At 40.4% G+C, this 22,290-nt stretch overlaps 1 protein-coding gene across 2 annotated transcripts in view; it reads left to right on the forward strand.

Moving 5' to 3' along the window:
• Ghr (growth hormone receptor) overlaps nucleotides 1-22,290 on the forward strand; it is a 253,524-nt gene that overhangs the window by 202,532 nt on the left and 28,702 nt on the right. For both annotated transcript variants that reach the window (XM_060380532.1, XM_060380533.1), the window contains exons 4-5: nucleotides 12,665-12,794; nucleotides 19,083-19,255. In XM_060380532.1, the coding sequence (XP_060236515.1) occupies nucleotides 12,665-12,794; nucleotides 19,083-19,255 (303 nt within the window). The remainder of the gene's footprint in view (nucleotides 1-12,664; nucleotides 12,795-19,082; nucleotides 19,256-22,290) is intronic.

The following is a 22,290-nucleotide window of genomic DNA, read 5'->3' on the forward strand; positions in this document are numbered from 1 at the left end:
TACTCAGAACAGTATTGTAATTGTGTTATACATTTCCATTCAGAAGCTGTTATCACCAGATGTTTGTTTCCCAGGATGGAAATTCTGAGAATGTAGAGACATTTGGTAGTCATTCAGGGAGAGAAAGGAGCGGTCTTAGCATCTGGTAGGCAGAGATTAGAAATGATACTATATATCTCAAATGTACACAAAAGCACTGAGACTATAAATTACCTAAAGTATTAAAAGTGCAAAAGGGTAAATTTCCTGTTAGATTCTAAGCACTTGACCTTTCTTAATTTGTTTAACATAATAAGGCTCCATCATGGTTGGCTATGAAAAGTTCTACCTTGCCTAAGATTCGTATTCTAATTATGAGCATTGTTAGACTAAGATCAAATAAAGATTTGCTGTGTTTCAAATCTTTCCTGGAAGGTCAGTTCCCAGAGGCATCAGGATCTACTAATGCACTGGAAATGGTGTGCTTGCTGTCCTTCGTCCTGGTAGTCTTTATTTGCTGAAGACTAACTGGGAGTCAGTTCTCAGTGTAACTCACTTCTGAGTACTATAGTACTGCCAGAAAGTTGTTTAGTTGGAACTCAAGCTCAAATCCCAGTGGCTTATAAGCTTGTTGTCTTTCCATGGTTGTATTAACGGTGTACCCTATGGGAAGTTAAAACTTTCTGCCACAGCAACCATGGCTCTTCTCTGGAGTGACACAGAGCTGGAGCCAGGGAGTTGCCCTTCCTCTGAGGATCTGCATCCTAGAATCTAACACTAAGTTCCATAACTACTGCAACATATGTAGATGAACTCCCTGCACCAAACACATTAGAAACTACAATGTGAGAAACCCCTGGAAGACAGCTGCGAGCTTGCATTTCCGCTCCATGTAAGTGGAAGGTAATGCCAGACCTACTTGAGAAACACCAAACCAATCATGAACAACAGGGAGTCATGCTATCAAGCCTTCTGCCATCCTCTGAGGTCTACACAGGCAGTTCTGCATCCCCGTTACATCGAATTGCCTTCCCTAGCATTCAGTGCATGCTGCTTCACATTGCTAATCCAATCCATATTTGGCTTGTTTTTCCCAAGGCTTGGTATCTGAAGGGCCTTTCAATATAAGCACTTGAGAAATTCATTTTTGTTCAGGTGTAATAGAGAAGTTTATTGTTCTATTCAGTGATCCTCAATTCATCACAATCACCTTGGGCATTTCCACAATACCGGTGCTCAGGCATTACCCTAATCTAATTAAATTAGTCCTTCAAGATTTTTTAAACATTTCAAGTGATTATAATATGCTGCCAGAACTGAGATCCACTAGCCCAGCTGGAAAGAGCTGGTAGGCAGGTGCCCAATCCACCATGAGTCTCTATTTTTCTTCTTTCTTTCTTTCTTTCTTTCTTTCTTTCTTTCTTTCTTTCTTTCTTTCTTTATGAGATTATAATACAGTTATAACATTTCTCTCTTCCCTTTTCTCCTTCCAAACCCTCTCCACATACCCCTCCCCACTCTCTTTCAAATCCATGGCCTCTTTTTTTATTTACTGTTATTGCATGCATATATGTATGTATACGTATAATGTACATTACCATATACAACCTGATCAGTCTGTCTAATGTTACTTTTATATGTGTTTTCAGGGATGTCCATTTGACAGTAAACAACCAATTGCTGTGCTATCCTAGTTCACTGACAGAAGGCTCTAATTATTCCACAACCTCTTACTTTAGATATTAATTTTTTATTGTATTAGCTAGAAAGAGCTTTACCCTAATCAACAATAAAATCAAATTAGTAGAAATCAGTGCTAATTTCTTTTGTAATTGTCTTTGAGAAAAAGCATGCTAGGCAATGTAGTTTTTTCTTTCATTTTATTCATTTTCATTATAGTTGCTCTTTGACAATTTTATAAATGTTGTTTTAGATAGGGTTACCATTCCTATGATGAAATACCATGACCAAAGCAAGTTGGGGAGAAAGGGGTTTATTGACTTATGTTTTCCATATCACTGTTCATCAACAACAAAAAAAGTCAGGACAGGAACTCAAACAGGGCAGGAACCTAGAGGCAGGAGCTGATGCAGAAGCCATGAAGAGATGCTGCTTACTGGCTTGCTCGGCCTGATTTCTTATAGAACCATTACCACCAGCCCAGGGATGGCCCCACAAAAAATGGCCTGTCCCCACACATGAATCACTAATTAAGAACATCCCTTACAGCTGGGCACTGTAATGCACACATGCAACCCCAGTGCTCAGGGAGGCAAAGGCAGACAGAACGATATGAGTTTAAGGCTAGGATGGTCTACAAAGTGAGTCCAGTACAGACAAGGCTACACAGAGAAACAGTGTCTCGGAAAGAAAGAAAGAAAGAAAGAAAGAAAGAAAGAAAGAAAGAAAGAAAGAAAGAAAGAAGAGAGAGAGAGAGAGAGAGAGAGAAAGAAAGAAAGAGAAAATGCCAGACAGCAGCTTTGTTTTATAGAGAAATTTTCTTTTTTTTTTTACTCAATTAATTTATTTATTTATTTTTCTTTTTCTTTTTTTTTTTTTCTTTTTTCAATGCAGTTTATTCAGGAACCTTGAACAATCATCTAACCCTGGGGAAAGCCAGCCCACAGCTTAAATAGCCTCTGGGTAGCCAACCCCAGCGTGCCACGTGGGCAATGCAGATAGGTCCATATACATGGAAGCAAGCCAGATCCTCAGCCTTAGCCAAATGTGGAATTGTTCATGACAGAGAGCACTCACCATCGGGAAGGTGGAAGGCAGAAACCAGCTCCATCTTTAAGGCGCAGCATTCCGCAGCTCTCTACAGTTCCCCCTTTTTGTTTTAGACGCATCAGGCAAGAGTAGAGGTCTGATCTCTGATATTAGAAATAAATTGGGACTTTGTACTGATGTTCATTTAGGTGTCATCCACCCAAAGAACATCAGACCCGTCCGAAACCTTTTTCTCAGAGGCGGGACCTGGGGCATCAACCCGCATGCAATCAGACATGCTCCTCTCTGGGTCCAAAGCGGCTGACCCTGAGTGCAGTGCTTAGCCTCGCATCCTGAGCGTAACATTTTAGCTTTTTATGGTAGCCAACCATGCTTGGAGAGACTGTCCTGCTGAGAAATTTTCTTAATTGAAGTCCCCTCCTTTCAGATAACTCTAGCTTGTGTCAGGTTGACATAAGGCTAGCAGTATATTTGCATTTAATTGCATTTCAGTTAGCTCATCCTCTGCCCATTCTCTCCTACCCTACTCCAACACCCCTCAACTCTTCACTTTCTTACAAGTGCCTTTCTCACACTCATGTCTTTTTGATTTGTTTTGTGATCGGCAGAGTTTTACCAAAGCCATCTGTGTTTTTGAAACTATCCATTGGAGCCTCATGGGCTCACTCATTCATACAGAACTAAAGATAATGTGTGCCCTTACCTCAGAATCTACCAGTAGCCAGTAATACCCCCAGGAAATAGGGAGAGCACCATAAGTCCCTCCCTGATCGATAATGACTGATGACAGGCCCAGTTTTGTGCAGGCTCAGTGGAGATCATAATGGCAATGACTATGTTGTGCCCAGAAGATAACATTTTTCCAGCCCTTCTATCTTCTGGCTCTTAAGTTCTTTCTGCTCCCTCTTCCACATTATCCTCTAAGCCTTTGAAGTGGTTATATAAATGTCCTATTTAGGGTTTGACACTCAACTGTCACTCACTCACTCACACTCAGCACCTAAGGCAGCCACAAGTCTCTGCATTCATTGCTGTTCATTGCAAAAAGATTAAAACCAGGAGCAATGTTTCTCTATGGATATAAACACAAATATTAAGAAAATAGTTTGGCTGCCTACCAGTTTGGCTACAACAACATGTTGCCACCTAAGACCAAAGCATAGCCGTCAGTCTCCCGAATTGGTCACAAAAATGAGCTATCTGTACAGCCTGTGTGCAGTTAATTTCCTCTCCCAGACCTGATGTGAGAACTTATCTAAGAAATCACCAAATTCAATGACTTGGTGTTCATTTTTTAAAGTCAGTAGAAATTCAGATGGTACCTTTAATTAATACCAACTTCACAAACTTTGTAGTGAACCAAGAATTTACTTTTCAATTTACTGGATTTTTATTCAAAATAACAATTTGGTTTTTTTTATTTTTTTATTAATTACACTTTATTTACTTTGTATCCCCCCTTGTAGTTCCCTCCCTTCTTGCCTCCCAATCCCTTCCCTTTCTCTTCCTTCTCCACCAATGCCCCTCCCCAAGGCCACTGACAGGGGAGGTCTTCTTTTCCTTCCTTCTGATCCTAGTCTGTTAGGTCTCATCAGGAGTGGCTGCATTGTCTTCCTCTGTGGCCTGGTAATGCTGCTCCCCCCTCGGGGGGTGGTAATCAGAGAGCAGGCCAATCAGTTCATGTCAGAGACAGTCCCTGTTCCCAGTACTATGGAACTCACTAGGAGACTGAACTGTCATGGGCTACACCTGTGCAGGGGTTCTGGGTTATTGCCATGCATGCTACTTGGTTGGAGTATCAGTCTCAGGGAAGACCCCTGTGCTCAGATTTTTTGGTTCTGTTGCTCTCCTTGTGGGGCTTCTATCCTCTCAAAATCTTACTATTTCCAACTTCTTTCATAAGATTCCCTGCAATCTGCCTAAAGGTTGCCCATAAGTCTCAGCATCTGCTTTGATAGTCTGAAGGACAGAGCCTTTCAGAGGCCCTCTGTGGGAGGCTCCTAATTTGTTCCCTGTTTTCTCCTTCTTCTGATGTCCATCTTCTTTGCCTTTCTGGATGGGGATTGAACATTTTAGCCAGAGTCCTCCCTCTTGATTAGTTTCTTTAGATGTACAGGTTTTGGTAGGTTTATCCTATATTATATGTCTAAATGAGTGAGTATATACCATATACTGAAAGACATAGTATATATGTCTTTCTGCTGCTGTGATAGCTCACTCAGCATGATCTTTTCCAGTTCCCACCATTTGCCTGCAAATTTCATGATTTTCTTGTTTTTTATTGCTGAGTAGTATTCCATTGTGTAGATGTACCATACTTTCTGTATCCATTTCTCAGTTGAGGGCCATCTTGGTTGTTTCCAGCTTCTGGCTATTACAAATAAAGCTGCTACAAACATGGTTGAGCAAATATCCTTATTGTGTACTTGAGCCTCTTTTGGATATATGCCTAGGAGTGGTATGGCTGGATATTGAGGAATCGCTATTCCTAGTTGTCTGAGAAAGCGCCAGATTGATTTCCAGAGTGGTTGTACAAGTTTACATTCCCACCAGCAGTGGAGGAGGGTTCATCTTTCTCCACAACCTCTCCAGTATGTGTTGTCACTTGAATTTTTGATCTTAGCCATTCTGATGGGTGTAAGGTGAAATCTCAAGGTTGTTTTGATTTGCATTTCCCTGATGGCTAATGACGTTGAGCATTTCTTTAAGTGTCTCTCTGCTACTTGATATTCTTCTACAGAGAATTCTCTGTTTAGCTCTGTTCCTCATTTTTTAATTGGATTACTTAACTTGTTGCTTTATAACTTCTTGAGTTCTTTATATATACTAGATATTAGCCCTCTGTCAGATATAGGGTTGGTGAAGATCCTTTCCCAATCTGTAGGTAGTCATTTTGTTCTGACGACAGTGTCCTTTGCTCTACAGAAGCTTTTCAGTTTTATTGGGTCCCATTTATTGATTGTTGCTCTTAGAGCCTGTGCTGCTGGTGTTCTGTTCAGGAAGTTGTCTCCTATGCCAGTGAGTTCCAGACTCCTCCCCACTTTTTCTTCTAACCGATTTAATGTGTCTGATTTTATGTTGAGGTCTTTGATCCACTTGGACCTTAGTTTTGTGCAGGGTGATAAGTATGGATCTATTTGCATTTTTCTACATGTAGACATCCAGTTAGACCAGCACCATTTGATGAAGATGCTATCTTTTTTCCATTGTATGGTTTTGGCATCTTTGTTCACAAGTGTGTGGGTTTATTTCTGGGTCTTCTATTCCATTCCATTGATCCACCATTCTGTTTCTATGCCAGTACCATGCAGATTTTATTACTGCTGTTCTATATTACAGCTTGAGATCAGGGATGGAGATACCTCCAGAAGATCTTTTATTATAGAGGATTGTTTTAGCAATTCTGGGTTTCTTGTTATTCCATATGAAGTTGAGAATAATCTCAGTAAATCCAATGTCCCTCTGCACTGTGTGTACCTGGGAAACCACATGCACACACACACACAGCAAGAATTTTATGCTATATTTTCTTTCAAAAAGCAAAATGTAAAATCGTAAATCAGAATTTCAACCACCCAGTCCATTCTATTCAGAGTAGCTTTGGAGTAGTGCTAGAATAACATGACTATCCTATAGGTAAGAGAACTTACACCCACAAAATTTGAGTTCTGCCCTCTTTCTTTTTTCACATGCTTATTCTAAGAGTATTGTCAAGAAATCAATAAAGCTACTGCTTTGGTTCCAGAGTGCTCAGTCAGCAAACATCCAGTGGCACCTTTTGAAGGCCATCCCCACAGTGTCTGTGAACTACAGCTAAATCTTCCCCCTTCTATGCTTCTTCACACATTTCATAGATTCTCTTTCAATGGATTCTCAGAAGTACAGAAAGCATTTGCTTGAAATTTCTTGTTTTAATGTAAAACACAATAATATAACAACATCTCCCAGTTACCCAAGAACTCAGACTTCAAAAGCTGCAGCTATAGAGAACATAACAGAAAATCATCTCCAAACAGAGAGGGAAAGGCTTACACCATATGTACCTCATATACCCTATAGCCATTGGACCTACAATGACATGATTTTTCAGTACAAATAGACATGATTATAAGATGAATTTCAGAATCAGCAATGGTCATAATTTGCTACTCCAACAGTCAATGACTCATAGGTTATTATCACAATTGACCTAGAAGTTGTAGTCATGGTGAACATTTATGTAATGCTTATTCTGTATCAAACACTATCCTAAGAGTTTTGCATGTGTTAGCTCATTTAATCTTTACAATGAGCCCATGATATATTGTTTTGTTCTTTTTTAATGAGGCGGGGGTTAAGTAACCTGACTAAGATCTCACAGATTGTAAGTGATGGTTGTGGGTACAGAACCCAGGTGTCTGGAACCAAAATAATGTTGCCAGACTCTACCTAGCATCAGCAAGTTACTTTCTGGTAATTTCTGTAAATTGTAATGACAGTCCTCAAGACAAAGAATTGATAGCATTTTTAATATATCATGCCATTCTAATGAGAAAACTGCATAGACCTATCCAGAGCTTCAGTGAAAGCATGAGTGTCACCACCAGCTAAGTTGGAGCTACTGGTAAGGCTAGCTTCCTTACCAGTCCTTACATAGTCACAGAATAATTCACCATGATAACTCCTGATCCCTATGCAAAGTCATTCAAAAAGCCCCATGATGTCAGGTAGGTTTTATTAAAGATTATGCAAATCTTAATACAATTTAGAAAAAAATACTTTCAAGGCTAGGTCTTAGTCATGTTCTAGCAAAGGAAACGTTCTTGTTTTGTTTTGAAGGAATTACAAACCAATATTAATTTTCAACTTTTGTAGAAGGAAATGAGTTCCATAAGCATTATTTCTTGAAGTGAAAGTGGTGAGCCATCAGTAAATCAATTTACAAGATTGCAAGCTGCATTGTATGTATGTATATAATGTGTGTGTGATTGTATTATAAACAAATAGGTGTTAGATAACATACAATCAGAATTTATTAAATGCAGTGAGAATCATAGCTGTAAAATGTTTTTATTTTATATGCATGTACATATAGAAATATGTATACATGGGGAAATTATGTAAGAAGTTTTCTTCCCAGGGGGATCACTTTTTAAAACTTTGGAAGCCACGGGTGTAATAATTGAAAATAAAGACATTGAAACATAACTGCTTGGTGGCAATAAGGGCCGTGACACTTAGCAAAGTGACCTTTGTACTTGTTATTTTTCTTTTCTGTGCTTCAGTTTCCTTATCCACAAAATGGTAAGGACAGTAGCTATCACATGATCTTCAAGAACACTTAATGACTGTTATATTGTTCCACTACAAACGTAGATGAGGACCTTGTAAAGCAGTGACAGTGAATGAAGTAACTTCTTTCTGTCTTCATAGTATTATAACTTCATGTATTCACACATTGAATCTTTAAGAATCACAAGTGTTTTCTATTCTCTGATAGTGCCTGAGTCAAATATAAAAGCTGAATACAGAGCTGTTCTAAATCATTGATGCATGGATGCTAATCAATCATCCAAAGCCCGTGAAGCACAGACAAGGAAGGGCAAGAACTCTCTGCTGAAACCACCATCTTTTGTTTATTACTGTGGAAGGAACATTACAGTTTCATCACACTTGGCCTCGACCTGTACGTTTATGCAATCCTCACAACATATGAAACCATTTCAGTTGACAATAGTACTTCCTCACTTTGGCTAGAGTTCAGCAGTAGCCATTCCTTCCAAAGAGCAGGGAGATTGGTTGTCTGCATACACAGGTGCCTTGTCAGAACCCAGATTTGCCATCATGAACCAAAAGCCACTTTCTCTCCTGTATTTTTCCCTCTTCTCACTTTTCATGCTTTATTACCACACACACTGATCTGGTAATTTCACTCATCACTGAGGATGGAAGCCAAATCTGAAGACCATTTATCTGTATTTTCTTTTTGTGGTGCTGAGCATCCATTCCAGAGCTTCATACAGATTTAGTAGGGCTCTACCACTGAGCAACAGCCCTAAAAGTATTTTTCCCTGTATGTCTTTGTACAAGTTTGCTGTGTTGATTTTTTTCCTTGATCATGTTAAGGAATGTTATCTTTTTATTGAAAATTAAATTTTTTTTCACGAACTATATTGTGAGCAGTTTCCCCTCCCTCATCTCCTCCCAAATCCTACCCAACTCCCTACTCATTCAACTCCATGCCTCCTTTCTGTCTCTCTTTAGAAAACAAACAGAAAAAAATTTAAAATGTAACAAAAAACAGAATTGTAAAAAGTAAAGAAAGCATGAGAAACAGAGACACAAACAGATTGTAATACCCTAACCCCCCCCAAAAAAAAAAAACCAAAAAACTCTCAACATTGGAAGCATAATATACCGGCAAAAGACTGGTATGGTAACAAACAAACAAACAAAAACAAAAAGCCTAAAAAAAGCAATATGAGATGAAAAATTCTCCAAAAAAGCCACTGGGTTAATTTTGGGTTAGCCATCTACTACTGGATATGGGAGCTTCCCTTAAGTATGGTTTGTATACTCAGTGAGGTTCCACTGAAGAAAATTGTTTGTTTGTTTTTCCCTTTGCAAATGGTTATAAATTAGAGATAGTTTCTCTGTTAGGGAAGCTTGTGCCTGCTTCCTCCTCTCAGTGCTGGTACCTCCTCTGGCTTGGATTTGTGCAGTTCCTGTACATGCTACCATGGTCTCTGTGAGTCATATGGGCATCAGTCCTGTTGTGTCAGGAAGATACTGTTTCCTTGGTATCATCTATCCTTTCTGGATTTTACAGTACTTCTGCCTCCCCTTCTGCATAGCTCTGAGCCCTGGGGAGGGGGAGAGGATTTGATGAAGACATCTCATTTAGAATTAAGTATTCCAAAGTCTCTCACTCTCTGCACATTTACCAGTTGTGAGATTCTGTACTGGTTCCTATCTACTGCAAAGGGGAAGCTTTGCCAATGATGGCTAAGTGAGAGATTGATCTGTGGGTATAGCAGAATATCATTAGGAATCAGTTTATTGGTGCTCTCCCTTAGCAGAAAAATAGTATTTAATTTTCACCAGAAAAACCTCCAACACATAGCCTATCTAGTCTCAAGTTCTTGGCCATCCGTATGCAGTGTAAGGCATGGGTTCTATATCACGGAGTAGACCTTAAGTCTAAGCACATAGTGGTTGGTTTCTTCCACAGTCTTTGCACAACTGTTATACCAACATAACATGCAGGCAGTCACCCTTGTAGACTGAAGTATTTGTAGCTGGGTCAGTGTATGCTCTTATCCTTTGGTAGAGTGCACAATAACTTCTAGTACCATAAACACTGGTCAGGAGGGTGAAGGCTCTAGTTAGGCACCAGCTCAGTGTTTCCATGTTCAATGAGAGATGTAAGTGCTGCCTTCAGAGCAATAGGGCCTAACAAGCAGTTTGTGGAGAGCAACCAATGAAGGTGTTATTTTTGTCTTGTTTTGGTTTTGTTTGTTTGTTTGCTTGCTTGCTTTCTTACTTTTCTTATTGTTTGGTTCACTGCTACCCTAAATCAAGAGAACGTTGTCAACTGGTTGACATTACTGTAGGCAAGGAGAAAGATTTTTCTTTCAAGTTACCATCCCTACAAAAGATAGCTCAGTCTTCTATTGTGTGTTAAGAGGTGACAAGTGTTGGATTGTCAGAAGCACATAGCTTTCAAGACCTAATATAGTGGAGAGTCTCTATTTAAGGACAGGCTACTGCAGGGCACTTTTCTGAGAGTCTGGAGCTCTCAGAAGAAACCCATCCTTCCTCATCTACGACTTTTCCCCCTGCCATCCCTTCCCACTTCAGTTCCTCTTTTCTCTCCTACCTAAGCACATGGCTCAAGCAGACTTAGGGAAACTGTGTGCTATTTCATTTGGGATCTGTTGCGAGTCAAGGCAAGAAAAGCACCTCAGAACGTTAATCCTTCAATATAACAGCTGCTTGATGTGCTCTGTCTGGGGACTGTCTGGGAGATCATCTTCCTCCAAGGGGAGAGCCAGCAGGCAGCTGTGGAGGAAGCTTACTTAAGCTGTGCAGTCCATTTGACCTGCACACCAATAATGTGGTGCTGCGGTGACCCAGGGTAAGCAGTGCTGTTTCCCCAACACTGCAGGACTTGGATACAATACCAAACTTTACCAGCTTTTAAAAACTTTAGTGCAACTCTCTGTGAAGTTTATAGATAAACTTAATAGAAGCAACCCTGTAACTTCTTGATTTTTGTTGTTAGAATATGCTCTGATGGATATTTCGGCAGGAGTATCATTTAGATGTACAATTTTGTGCAAAGATTTTAAATAGCCTTCCTATACTCCAAGTTTTCATGAAGCATTATTCTAAGGGACATTTATAAGATGACAATGCCATCCTGAATGAGGCTTCTCAGTGTGTGTACCAGGTGCTGATACATAACTTTCCTAGAACAGCAGAGGGAATAAAACTGTACAAAAGCCACATTTTGCTATCTCATACATAAGTTTGTCTGCAGTTGTGATTCTTAACCTGGAATGCCCATTGCAAGTACCTGAAGAACTTCTAAAAATCAGATTCTCTACACTGTACACCCAAAGAAACCAAAATCTCTAGAAAGTAAGGGGAGACATTATTTTAAAACATCTCAGTTGGTTCCAGCATGGAAGATTGGAGGTTTCCAGGTGACTGATTTTTAAAAGCTAAATTCAGAGGATGTCAAACCTTGCCATTTTCACCCCCCTTGAAAGACAATCTGTAGTCACTGATAAATGAAGTATGCATGTAAAGTGATGTAATAGGAAACATGGTGTGCCTACTAATAACTAAAATAAAGATGTAACTCTAAGTGGGAATCCTTATCTTTTGTGCTTTTACTCTTTCTAAAGCTTCATGCACATACAACAATGTGTCTTGAGAATATCCATCCCTGAACCCCCCCTTGCCTCCAGCTTCTCCTGCCTCTGCTTCAACTAAGTTTATATCCTTGAATTCTCATTTTTTAAATGAAGACTTTTGGGTCTGAGGAGATGACCAAGTGATTAAAGGATGAGGTAGAGGTCCTGAGTTTAGATCCTCAGCACTCACGTAAAAGTCAAGCCTGTGGTACACCTCTCTAACCCTGGTACTGGAAGGCAGACAAGCAGATCCTGGGACTTGCTGGGCAACCAACCTACCTAAATGGCAAGCTGCAAATTCAGTGAGAGACAATGTCTAAAATATTAGATGAGAGCCAGAGAAGAAGACAAACAGCAACCTCTGGACTACACACACACACACACACACACACACACACACACACACCACAGCCTCCAAAGAAGAAAAGCAAATGAGTATGGATGCCATTCTAAGATCTTTGTCTAAAAGCAGTGTTAATGCTAAAATTTTTTCAGAATACAGGACATCGTCCACTGCTACACTCAATTATACAAGAAGGAATTAATCTGGGGGACAAAGGTGTAAAAAAAAAAAGGTAGAACCCTCTTGTCAACTGCAACATTCTTTTCAGGGATGCTGTAAATGGGTGTAAATAGTAGCCCCCTTAGACATTGTTCTTTAGGGCCTTTCCCCTCTCTGCCCATTATTTTCCTTCTCTGTCCATTATTTTCCTTCTCTGCCCATTATTTTCCTTCTAGTCCTAGACTTGCCTACCAAATGAACTACCTGTCCCCAGATCATTTTCTCTAGCTCTGGATCTTAAACAGGCCCCAAGGAATAATGCTGAAAATGAAGGCACAACTATTTGGCTTCAGAATTAATGACCGACAATAGCAGGCAGTAGATGCTGAGATGATGAGCCAAGAAAACAGCTTCTTCAAATGTTAGCATCACATCCCCAGACAAGGAATAAACTGGCTTTATCTTTCCTTCTTTACACATTTTACGTAATGCTTCACAGGAATGTCACATGATCCTCCTAATTCCATGTATGCCCTTTATCTTTATTCTGCAGGTTCTTCTGGGAAGCCTCGATTCACCAACTGTCGTTCTCCTGAACTGGAGACATTTTCATGCTACTGGACAGAAGGAGATTATGATGATTTAAAGGTCCCAGGAAATATTGAGCTATACTATAATAGAAGGTGAAGGCTTCATCTCCTTCTGACTTTTTCCTCCATTGATTTGTCACTGTGGATTTATGAGTCACAGTATGTGGATGGGTGAGAGTATGTGGGCTAGTGAGAGTGTACATGCCTGTGTGTACATAAATACATGCAGAGGCTTGCATGATATTTGAATTGAGGTGGTAGCCTCAGAGACCTCTCTAATGTAGTGTGTTAAATTGAGGAAAGAAAGGAAATGAGAAAAGTAGTGTAAGTATATGAGGGAAAGTCTGTGAGGAAAAAAAAAATTTTTTTTTTGCAGGTACAATGCCCTGAGGCCATGTTAACATGTTTGAGAATCAGAAGAGCCTGTACAGATGGCGTGAGACTGAAACTTGGGAGGGTGACATGAAAAGGAGTCAGCAGTCTACTCAGGGACTGTGAATGCTTCTAGGCCAGGGAGGAACACTGAATCTTACTTTGTTTTTTGTTTGTTTGTTGTTTTTTGTTTTTTTTTTTAATGTGTTTTAAACACCTCCATTTTTTGGTTTCTGTATAAGATAAGAACAGGTCATTGTCTTAAATTAATTAATTATACTGAATGAGGGAACTTGCTCTTTCGTTTTTACCCATGGTTGTTGGTGTTACTTTTTATATAATTTTATTTTGGTTTCTTATGCTCTTCCCACACCCAATCCCTTCCAACACCCCAATACCAGGTAGGAGAGGAGGAACATTAGTGGGGATAGGGGGAGGAGTTCTCTTTGGCTACTTCCTGTTAGGGTCATTGGGTTTCTTGGAGCAAGTCTAATCTTCATTTCGGGATATCTCCAACTTATTGTCACCCAACTTTATCAACAGTGACCAGGAGCAACAGTGGGGAATGCCAGCAGCCTTCTTCCTTCTTGGAGTGCCCAACATTCTCTCTGGGCTCTGGCATTTATTCCTTCTCAGAGAATTCAGAATAAAACTCTCTGCAGCTGGCAAAGAGCCACTCTCACAGCCCTCACGAGGCAAATAGTTTGCTGCTGTGGACAGTCTGAATCAGTCCCATATCCTACACCTGGAATCAAAACACAGATATGTTTATATCCACAGTACAAGTTCCCCCAGAATGACAGATGATAGGGAAAACAAACAGCTAGGAATGTGCTTATCACCCAGTAGTTAAGTTTCATTCCCCTGTAATTTCTTCCCTTTTCTCTTTTACCACTTTTTTTTTTTCAATGCAATGAACCTTGAACAATCCTCGGACCCTGGGGAAAGCCAGCCCACAGCTTAAATAGCCTCTGGGTAGCCAACCCAGGCATGCCACGTGGGCAATGCAGATAGGTCCACATACATGGAAGCAAGCCAGATCCTCAGCCTTAGCCAAATGTGGAATTGTTCGTGACAGAGAGCACTCACCATCGGGAAGGTGGAAGGCAGAAACCAGCTCCATCTTTAAGGCGCAGCATTCCGCAGCTCTCTACAGTTCCCCCTTTTTGTTTTAGACGCATCAGGCAAGAGTAGAGGTCTGATCTCTGATATTAGAAATAAATTGGGACTTTGTACTGATGTTCATTTAGGTTTCATCCACCCAAAGAGCATCAGACCCTTCCGATACCTTTTTCTCAGAGGCGGGACCTGGGGCATCAACCCGCATGCAACCAGACATGCTCCTCTCTGGGTCCAAAGCGGCTGACCCTGAGTGCAGTGCTTAGCCTCGCATCCTGAGCGTAACATTTTAGCTTTTACCACTTTTAATGCACACAGTAGCAGTATAATGTATGGGATGCACTCTGATATTTTAATGCATCTATATGATATGTATTTATCAAGCCAGGACAATTGATTAATCAATTTGGGCATTTGTCGTTTATTTGTGCTGGGACCATCCAAAGTCCTCTCTACTGGATATTTTGAAATACATAATGAATCATTGTCAACTATAATTTCCTACTGTTGTTTACTTAGTTTCATAGTACTACTGTACTGTACTGCACTATGCTACTATAGTATACTAGTACTCTATTAGAGCCCTCTATAGTATAGCACTACACTACATTACTATACTATACTCCTATAGCACTGTAGCACTATTGTGCTATAGAACAAAACTTCACCTTTTTAAATGTTAAACAACTTCTTGTCTCTTTTTTTTTTTCCCTCACAAACCCTCGAGGAAGGCCTACACAAGCTGTAGGGTTAGTGAGCACCATTTATCTTAGGCTCTTGTCCAAGGATCTGAGAATGATGCATTCCACTCCATAAATGACACGGAAGGGGAGGACTATGTGGGGAGCAGTTAGTCCAAGCCAGCCTCCTGAAGTCCACCCTGGCTTCAGCCCTTGCTCACCAAGTAACAGCCAGCTAATTAGTTAAGCTGAGCTGCATCGCTTCTGGGAGTACAGTAATAGACTTAGCTCCTAGCCTCTTAGAAGGATTTTTGATAGAAAAATTCCTGACATTGTACATTCCACATAGTAAGTACACAGTCAATCTATCAATAAGCAAGATTTTCTCAGTAAACAATAATAATTTTAAATAACAATGATATAGAATCTAGATTCCTGAACTATAAAATTGATTTTTAACTCCTTACTGTTTATGATTATTGATAGACTACAAGAACTTTCTAATGCCTACTTGAGTAATTAATTTACAGATAACAAAAACTCTAAGTGAACAACCAAGATTGGCCCTATACAACTTCTAGTTATGAGAGGCATCACAGACATACTCCTCTGAAGAAGGCACACAGATATGAGATAGTTTGGCACAAAATACACAGCTTATTTACCTTGATGTTAATACTGTAAAGAGGAATGGGACAGCAAAGTAGAGGCAGATAGATAGATAGATAGATAGATAGATAGATAGATAGATAGATAGATACATACATACATACATGCATGCATGCATGCATGCATACATACATACATACATACATACATACATACATACATACATAATGAGACATGAAGCTAAAGTGTTTGGGAACACTTTCCAATATGTATAAATTGCTTCTGTTGTTTCTAAAATGAGAGAGAAACTCACTAGATACCATTTTTGCACCTTGCTTCAGCAGCTCAGATAACTAGAGCTATCAAAACAAGTGAGAAGGTTTTTATACAGACACCATTGACCAAAGGGATCCAAGAAACAATGGGACAACACCTTGAACTAACTCCACACCAAAAAAACGATTTTCCACCCTCCTCGTAGTCACCTAACCAAACTGTGAGCCAAAAGATAGATCCAGAGTTAAGAAGCCCTCAAAAACATCCTTGTCCCTTACTCTCTTACATCAGAGCTACAGTAACTATGTCTGCAAACCTCCTCTGGATATCCCAATCCTCCCAGCATCACCAGTCAGCACTCACCCTGGGAACTAACAAGAAATCTGCTGCAAGTGTGAACAGGAAAGGAAAATTCCAGGCATATTCAGAAGAACATCCTTGTTTTAGCCCTTGTGGAACTGAGTATGCCAGGAGAAAAATATTCTCACCTCCCTAAATACCATGAAAACAAATAAACTCAGGACCCAGAGCCAACCCAAACTCCCCAAATCAGAACTTTGTGTTGTCTCTACAAAAACATAAATAGTGTAAATATCCTAGCCAAAACCATAAAGTCCCTCCACCCTGTTGATCTGAAAATCAAGTGTAGAATCCAAGTTAGCATATCAGGATGGGGCTGCACTGATCTGTAAACTGTTAGCACCCATTCACACAGAGACAGGCACAGAGTAGACTTCCAACCCTTGTTGTTGTTACTGAGAGTGCATTCCTAGGCAACGCCTGAAACCATAGAGCCATGCCTCTCATCCCTGACACACTGCAGCATACTTCAATTCAACGCTATTGTCTGTGCAATCAGGGAGATTCAGCAGAAAGAATCCGGGAATGTGGTGGTATGGCTGGGCTCTTCTTGGAATCCAAAGCAAACAGGAATCTAAGCACATTGGGCTGTAAGCACAACAGAAGGGCACAGGCAAGAGTGTCTTCTGCTTAGTCCAGATCCTAGCCAGGTAAGCTGGCAGAGGACATGTCCCAGCTCTAAAGACAGGGCTGATCCAGAGCTCTCTGTGAGGCCCTGCAAGTGAGAGCCCACCAAGTCCAGCCTCTGCATTTGAAGGTGACTACACTTGAATGCAAATCAGAGGCCTGGCAGAAAGAGGCACTGCTAGGTATGGCGGATCTTTGGGAAAGCTTCATGGGAGCCAGCGGGAGCCTGTCAACATCAATCTCATTGTTTTAATCTTTCTACCATTTATTTAATTTTTTTTTTTCATCATCACACTTCCTCCTACAGGACTTGATACCCAGCTCACTGGGATGTAGGGTGACGACTAATCTGGCTCCTTTATCAAAGGAGGTTGGATGGATCCTCCCCAAAGTTTATAGCAGACAGAGGTGGGATCTATGTATGGCCTGTGGGCTCAGGGACTCCAGATGATCCAGCGGCCTTTGGTGGAAGGAACTGGTCATAGTGGTTAATTCCTTGTTTGGAATTATCTAAAGTTTGTGGGTCTGGAATCTGGTTTTATTTTTGTGACTTCTCTGCTCTTTATTTTCACTCCAGTTGAAACCATTTGGGCTGGCAAATGTAAGAAAACTTCAGAGAAAGCGTGAAGCACATCAGAGCTAGGTGGTGCCTTACAATAAACGCAGACATGCTGACCAGTAGCTGCCCTGAAGCTTTGCACCGTCCTAAAACTTTTTAAAATCGACCCAATTGATTACAAAAAATACACTTGATATATTCTCTGATGTTGCTGAATGCCTAATTTGCTGGACGATTTTGGCAAAACTTTTTAATTCACTTAGTTTGAATGTCAGCCAAGGCTACACAGAGGAACCCTATTTAAAAAAAAAAAAAAACTCAACGAGAATTTAAGCAACAGTTCCCTGCCTCAGACTCTGAAGTCTCTCCTGTTATAATCCCAAGTGTGTTCCAACAGCTGATGAACAGCTGTCTCAGTGGTCCCCGATTCTACGTGCCAAACAACCAGCCTGAGAAACAGCTGTTAGGAAGGAAATATAATTGTGTCTTCAGGGTTCTTCATTCTTTCCTTTCTGGCCCTGCTTTGCTCCCATCCCCTGTTCTCATTGCCCGCTGCTGCCAGCACCACCCGTCAGTGGGAAGCTAAATGTTCACATCTAGCTTGTGAGCCGCAGCACCTGTACCTACACAGAGTCCTTCCTGTCACTCTGTGTGTGTCTATGTACATGATTATATACATACGCACCTGTGAATACATGTATATGTGTGTATGTCTGTGATGTAGAAGGCAGAAGTTGATGTCAGTTATCTCCTTTCATTGCTTGCCACCTCTTAATTTTTAAGACAGTCTCTCACTGAACCTGGAGCCTTGCCTATTTGGCTAGACTAGCTGGCCCACTAAGCTAGAGAGATATTCCTGCCTCTACCTTCCCAGCACTGGTAACGCACATGCTCCCCTCCTCACCTGGCTCTTGGGGTAGAATTCAGGTCTCCCTATTTGCACAGCAAGCACTTTACCAACTGAAGCATCTAGCCGGCCCCTAATTTAACCTTCTCTCTTAAACAATGGTTCCATGGCTTTGCATCCTCTTCACCAATAAATCCTCTTCTGAACTGAGACAGGCTAGTAAATAAAACAAAGAGATAATGAATTATCTCATTTGTGCTTTTCAATCATCACATCACAGTGTTAAATAGATGAGGGAAGCAATTCAAGGGAGGAGGTAGAAGAGGGGTTTACTTTGTCCCACATCGTAGAGTGTTCAGTCCATGGTCCCCTGGATATTCAGCTATGGGACTGTGGAAGGTAAAAAATAATGGTGACAATAGCATGTACAAAACAGGCTACTCGGTTCATGCTGTCAAAGGAAAAGAGAGCAAGACAGGGAGAGGGGCTAGAAAGGATATAACACTCTTCAAAGTCACACCCTCAAAGCCCTGCTTCCCCCAACCAGCCCCACCTTCTGTCTTCTACCACACCCAATAATGATACCAAGTTATGAACCCGTCAATGATTAGTACATTGATGGTGTCAGTGAGGAAAGAATAGATCTACCAGCTGGGAACTCATATACATATACATATATACATACAAATATGCATACAAATAGCATGTACACTCAATAAACAGATGCTTTTATTTTAAGCAGAAGTATCTTATAGGCTCCTGACAATCTTCACACACTGGTAACACTAGTGGATATGATTTTTCTCAGAAATGGTACTGCTAAAATTTTGAATTTTGTATTGTAAGATATTTGTCTTAGCTTACTGAATCTGGCTGACTAAAGCTGTGACATAGTTTGGGGAATGATTAATCTTTTTCACTCTCCATTTCAGAATTGCTCATGAATGGCCCCAGGAATGGAAAGAGTGCCCTGATTATGTCTCTGCTGGAGAAAACAGCTGTTACTTCAATGCATCACATACCTCCGTTTGGACACCCTACTGTATCAAGCTAACTACAAATGGAATTTTGTTGGACCAAAAGTGTTTCACTGTTGATGAAATAGGTAAATCATGGATTTGTTTCATTTGACACAGCTTTAGACTAAATATTAAAGGAGCACCAGTTTCTGAGTATAATCTAGTAGAAAGACTTTGTGGTTTTAGTACATGGAGTCTGTCACACAGGAATCTAAAATGATAGAATCTAAAAAGACAGTTAACTTGACTCTAGCTTAAAGATGCCTGTAATGGAACTAGAGAGGAAATGCTTGGTGCCTCAGAACATTGGCTATTCTCCGAAGGATCCAGGTTTCTTTCCCGTTACCTATATAGCAACTAACAACCATCTTGAGTCTATACCTTCTTCTGGCCTCTGAACACAAAGCACACAGTGCAGAGACATGCATGCAGACAAAACACTCACACAAACAAAATAAATCAATTTTTTAAACTTTAAATAATAGACATCTGGTAGTAAATGCTATGAAGAAATTAATCACGGGCTGAGAGATGACTCTGCAATTAAGAGTACTTGTTACTCTTTCAGAGGACCCATCACCTACTTGCTGGTTCACAACTACCTGTAACTCTAGTTCCAGGAACCTTCTTCTAACCTTTTTGGTACCAGGCATGCACGTGGTGTACATACATACAAGCAGACAAAGCAATATAAAATAAAAATAAATCTGAAAATTTTAATTACAATGGAAGAAATTAATCCACCTTTTCTTTATAATCTTCAATTTTGAATTGGATTCTTGTTGCCAAAACAATGGGTTAACTCAATGTACTTTTAATTTTTCCTCAATTTTTGGCACAATGTTTTATATTCACATCTACTGAAAAATGTTGGCCTTTGACCTCTAACATTGGTATAATCAAAGCCTAGATTTTCTTGATCAGAAAACAAAATAATCATAGAATCTAACATTTACCAAACAGCCACAATTAGGTCAAAGTCATGTTTATATTGTTCTCAAACAAACATTAATGAAAATTCGCTCAAGGAAACAAGTCCAAGAGCAATCCAGATGGTTCATTGCCCATCCTGTGGATTTAAAGAGGAACTGAAACAAGCAGCCATAACTGGGATATCCATGTTTACAGTATGACTGTATAAACAGCAAGAAGCAAAGAAGCAGTGAAGGACTTTCAGTAGCTGACCTTAGTTCTTTCAAATCTATCCACAAGAGCCCCCTTGTTTCTCACACAAATTCCTATCCCTTTTCACAGACAAATGTGCTTTCTTAGGCATCAACAGACTGGAAGATAGTGGGAAAAGTTGCTTGCAGACAGAAGCAAGCAAAACATGGAAGTTTGCCTTCCAGAGAGAGGGTTGACAAAACTGTAAGGAGCAGAAAGCTTGTCTGGTGGGTTATAGAAGCTGCTTATTATTTAATGGCTCCCCCTGCTGCAGAGCTGATGCTAAGTGATTGAGTGGGTAGGTCATCTGTAAGGATGCTGGCTTACAACCCATGCCCTGTGCCTATCCCTACCAGTAGCAAGCCTTACTCATTTAACTGACTCTCACTGAGCTCCTGTAACTATGTTGACTATACTATATGATACAGTCAAGTAGTGGAATTGGGTAGTTCAAAAATATAATAGCAGGAGGATGTGCCACAACACAGAATGGCAAGTCCTGCACTTGAGGTCTTTGGATGCATAAAAAGGGAGAGGTGGAAAACTCCACAAGAAGACCTACAGAGACAATTAACCTGGGCCCATGGGGCTCACATAGACTGAATCACCAACCCAAGAGCATGCATGGACTTGTCCTAGGCCCCCAGCACATATGTAGCAGATGTACAGCTTGGTCTTCATGTTGGTCCTTCAAAACTGGAGCGGGGTACCTCTCAGACTCTGATGCCTCCCTTTGGATCCTGTTCCCCTAGCTGAGCTACCTTGTCTGGCCTCAGTGAGAGAGGATGCACTTTGTTCTGCATCAACTTAATGATCCAAAGCAGGTTGTACCAATGGGGGACCTCCCCCTTCTCCAAAGAGGAGGGGAGGATGGCGGAGGAGTATGAAGGAGGGTCTAGGAGAAGAGGAGGGCAATATTTGATCAGGATGTAAAGTGAATAAATAAATATATTAATGGGAAAAAAAACAAGCTTGTGATCAAATGCATGAATGACCTGCCATGCCTGAAGGATAAAGAGGAGCCAGCTGAACTGAACTGTGACAGTTAAGTATGAATAGAGTTACCAAGTATCACAGACCTTCCAAAAATGTTTAAAGACTCAATGTCAATTACATAGACCTAATATCTCTTTGAAAAGTCAACTTTAGTCTGTGGGCCTCACAAAAATTTTGGGTTTTATTTTACTGCCAAAGGTTGCATTTGTATTTATTTAAATAAGGAAATATCTAACCCAGAGAACTTATGTCTCGTATAATGGTCATAAGAGACAGGTTCTATCATAAACCCCATTTCACAGATAATGCAGCTGAGGCCCAGGGCTCTTAAATGATGACATCAAGGGAAAGTAAGATAACAGATAGGTTCTAATTTTAACCTACTGCAACTGTGTTGTTAGTGTCTTAAAGAAATTGACTTTTGCTGCTTATGGTTGGAGATTGGAGTAGGACAAACTAGAGGCAGAGCTGTTAGAAGACTTTCAGAGTCAACTGAACAATGACTAAAAGAATCACAACAGAAGCCTAGAAAGAGGGAAGCAGAACCGTGTGAAAAGGTCTGACCCTGGTATGTTCTGAGAAAAGATGTGTGTGGCCTGAACCCACAGTTGACTCGTGTGTTCTGCATATATTGTCCCTCAGTGAGCTGTTCTTTGGATTTAAGTGAAATAGGAGATTAGTTAGATGTTTGGCATTTATTCAGTTCATTCAGCAAGGTAAAGATCATGTCGTTACCTTTGGCCAGGCAGTGTTCCATGTGATGAAAAGGAAGATATCTTCCTGTTAAAACTGAATAACAGTGAGAGTGGAAAGATGGCACAGAGAAATAGAAAAAAAGAAGCACAAGGGTATGGGAGGGGCTGCAAGGTTAGGTAGGGTCATCTGAATTGGTTTCCCTGAAGATGGGTAGAGCTGAGTAAGGAACATGCCTGTTAGTTTCTGAAAGAAAAGCGTTTCAGCA

Source organism: Meriones unguiculatus, chromosome 3 (genome assembly GCF_030254825.1).
Source record: "Meriones unguiculatus strain TT.TT164.6M chromosome 3, Bangor_MerUng_6.1, whole genome shotgun sequence".
NCBI classification, from domain to species: domain Eukaryota; kingdom Metazoa; phylum Chordata; class Mammalia; order Rodentia; family Muridae; genus Meriones; species Meriones unguiculatus.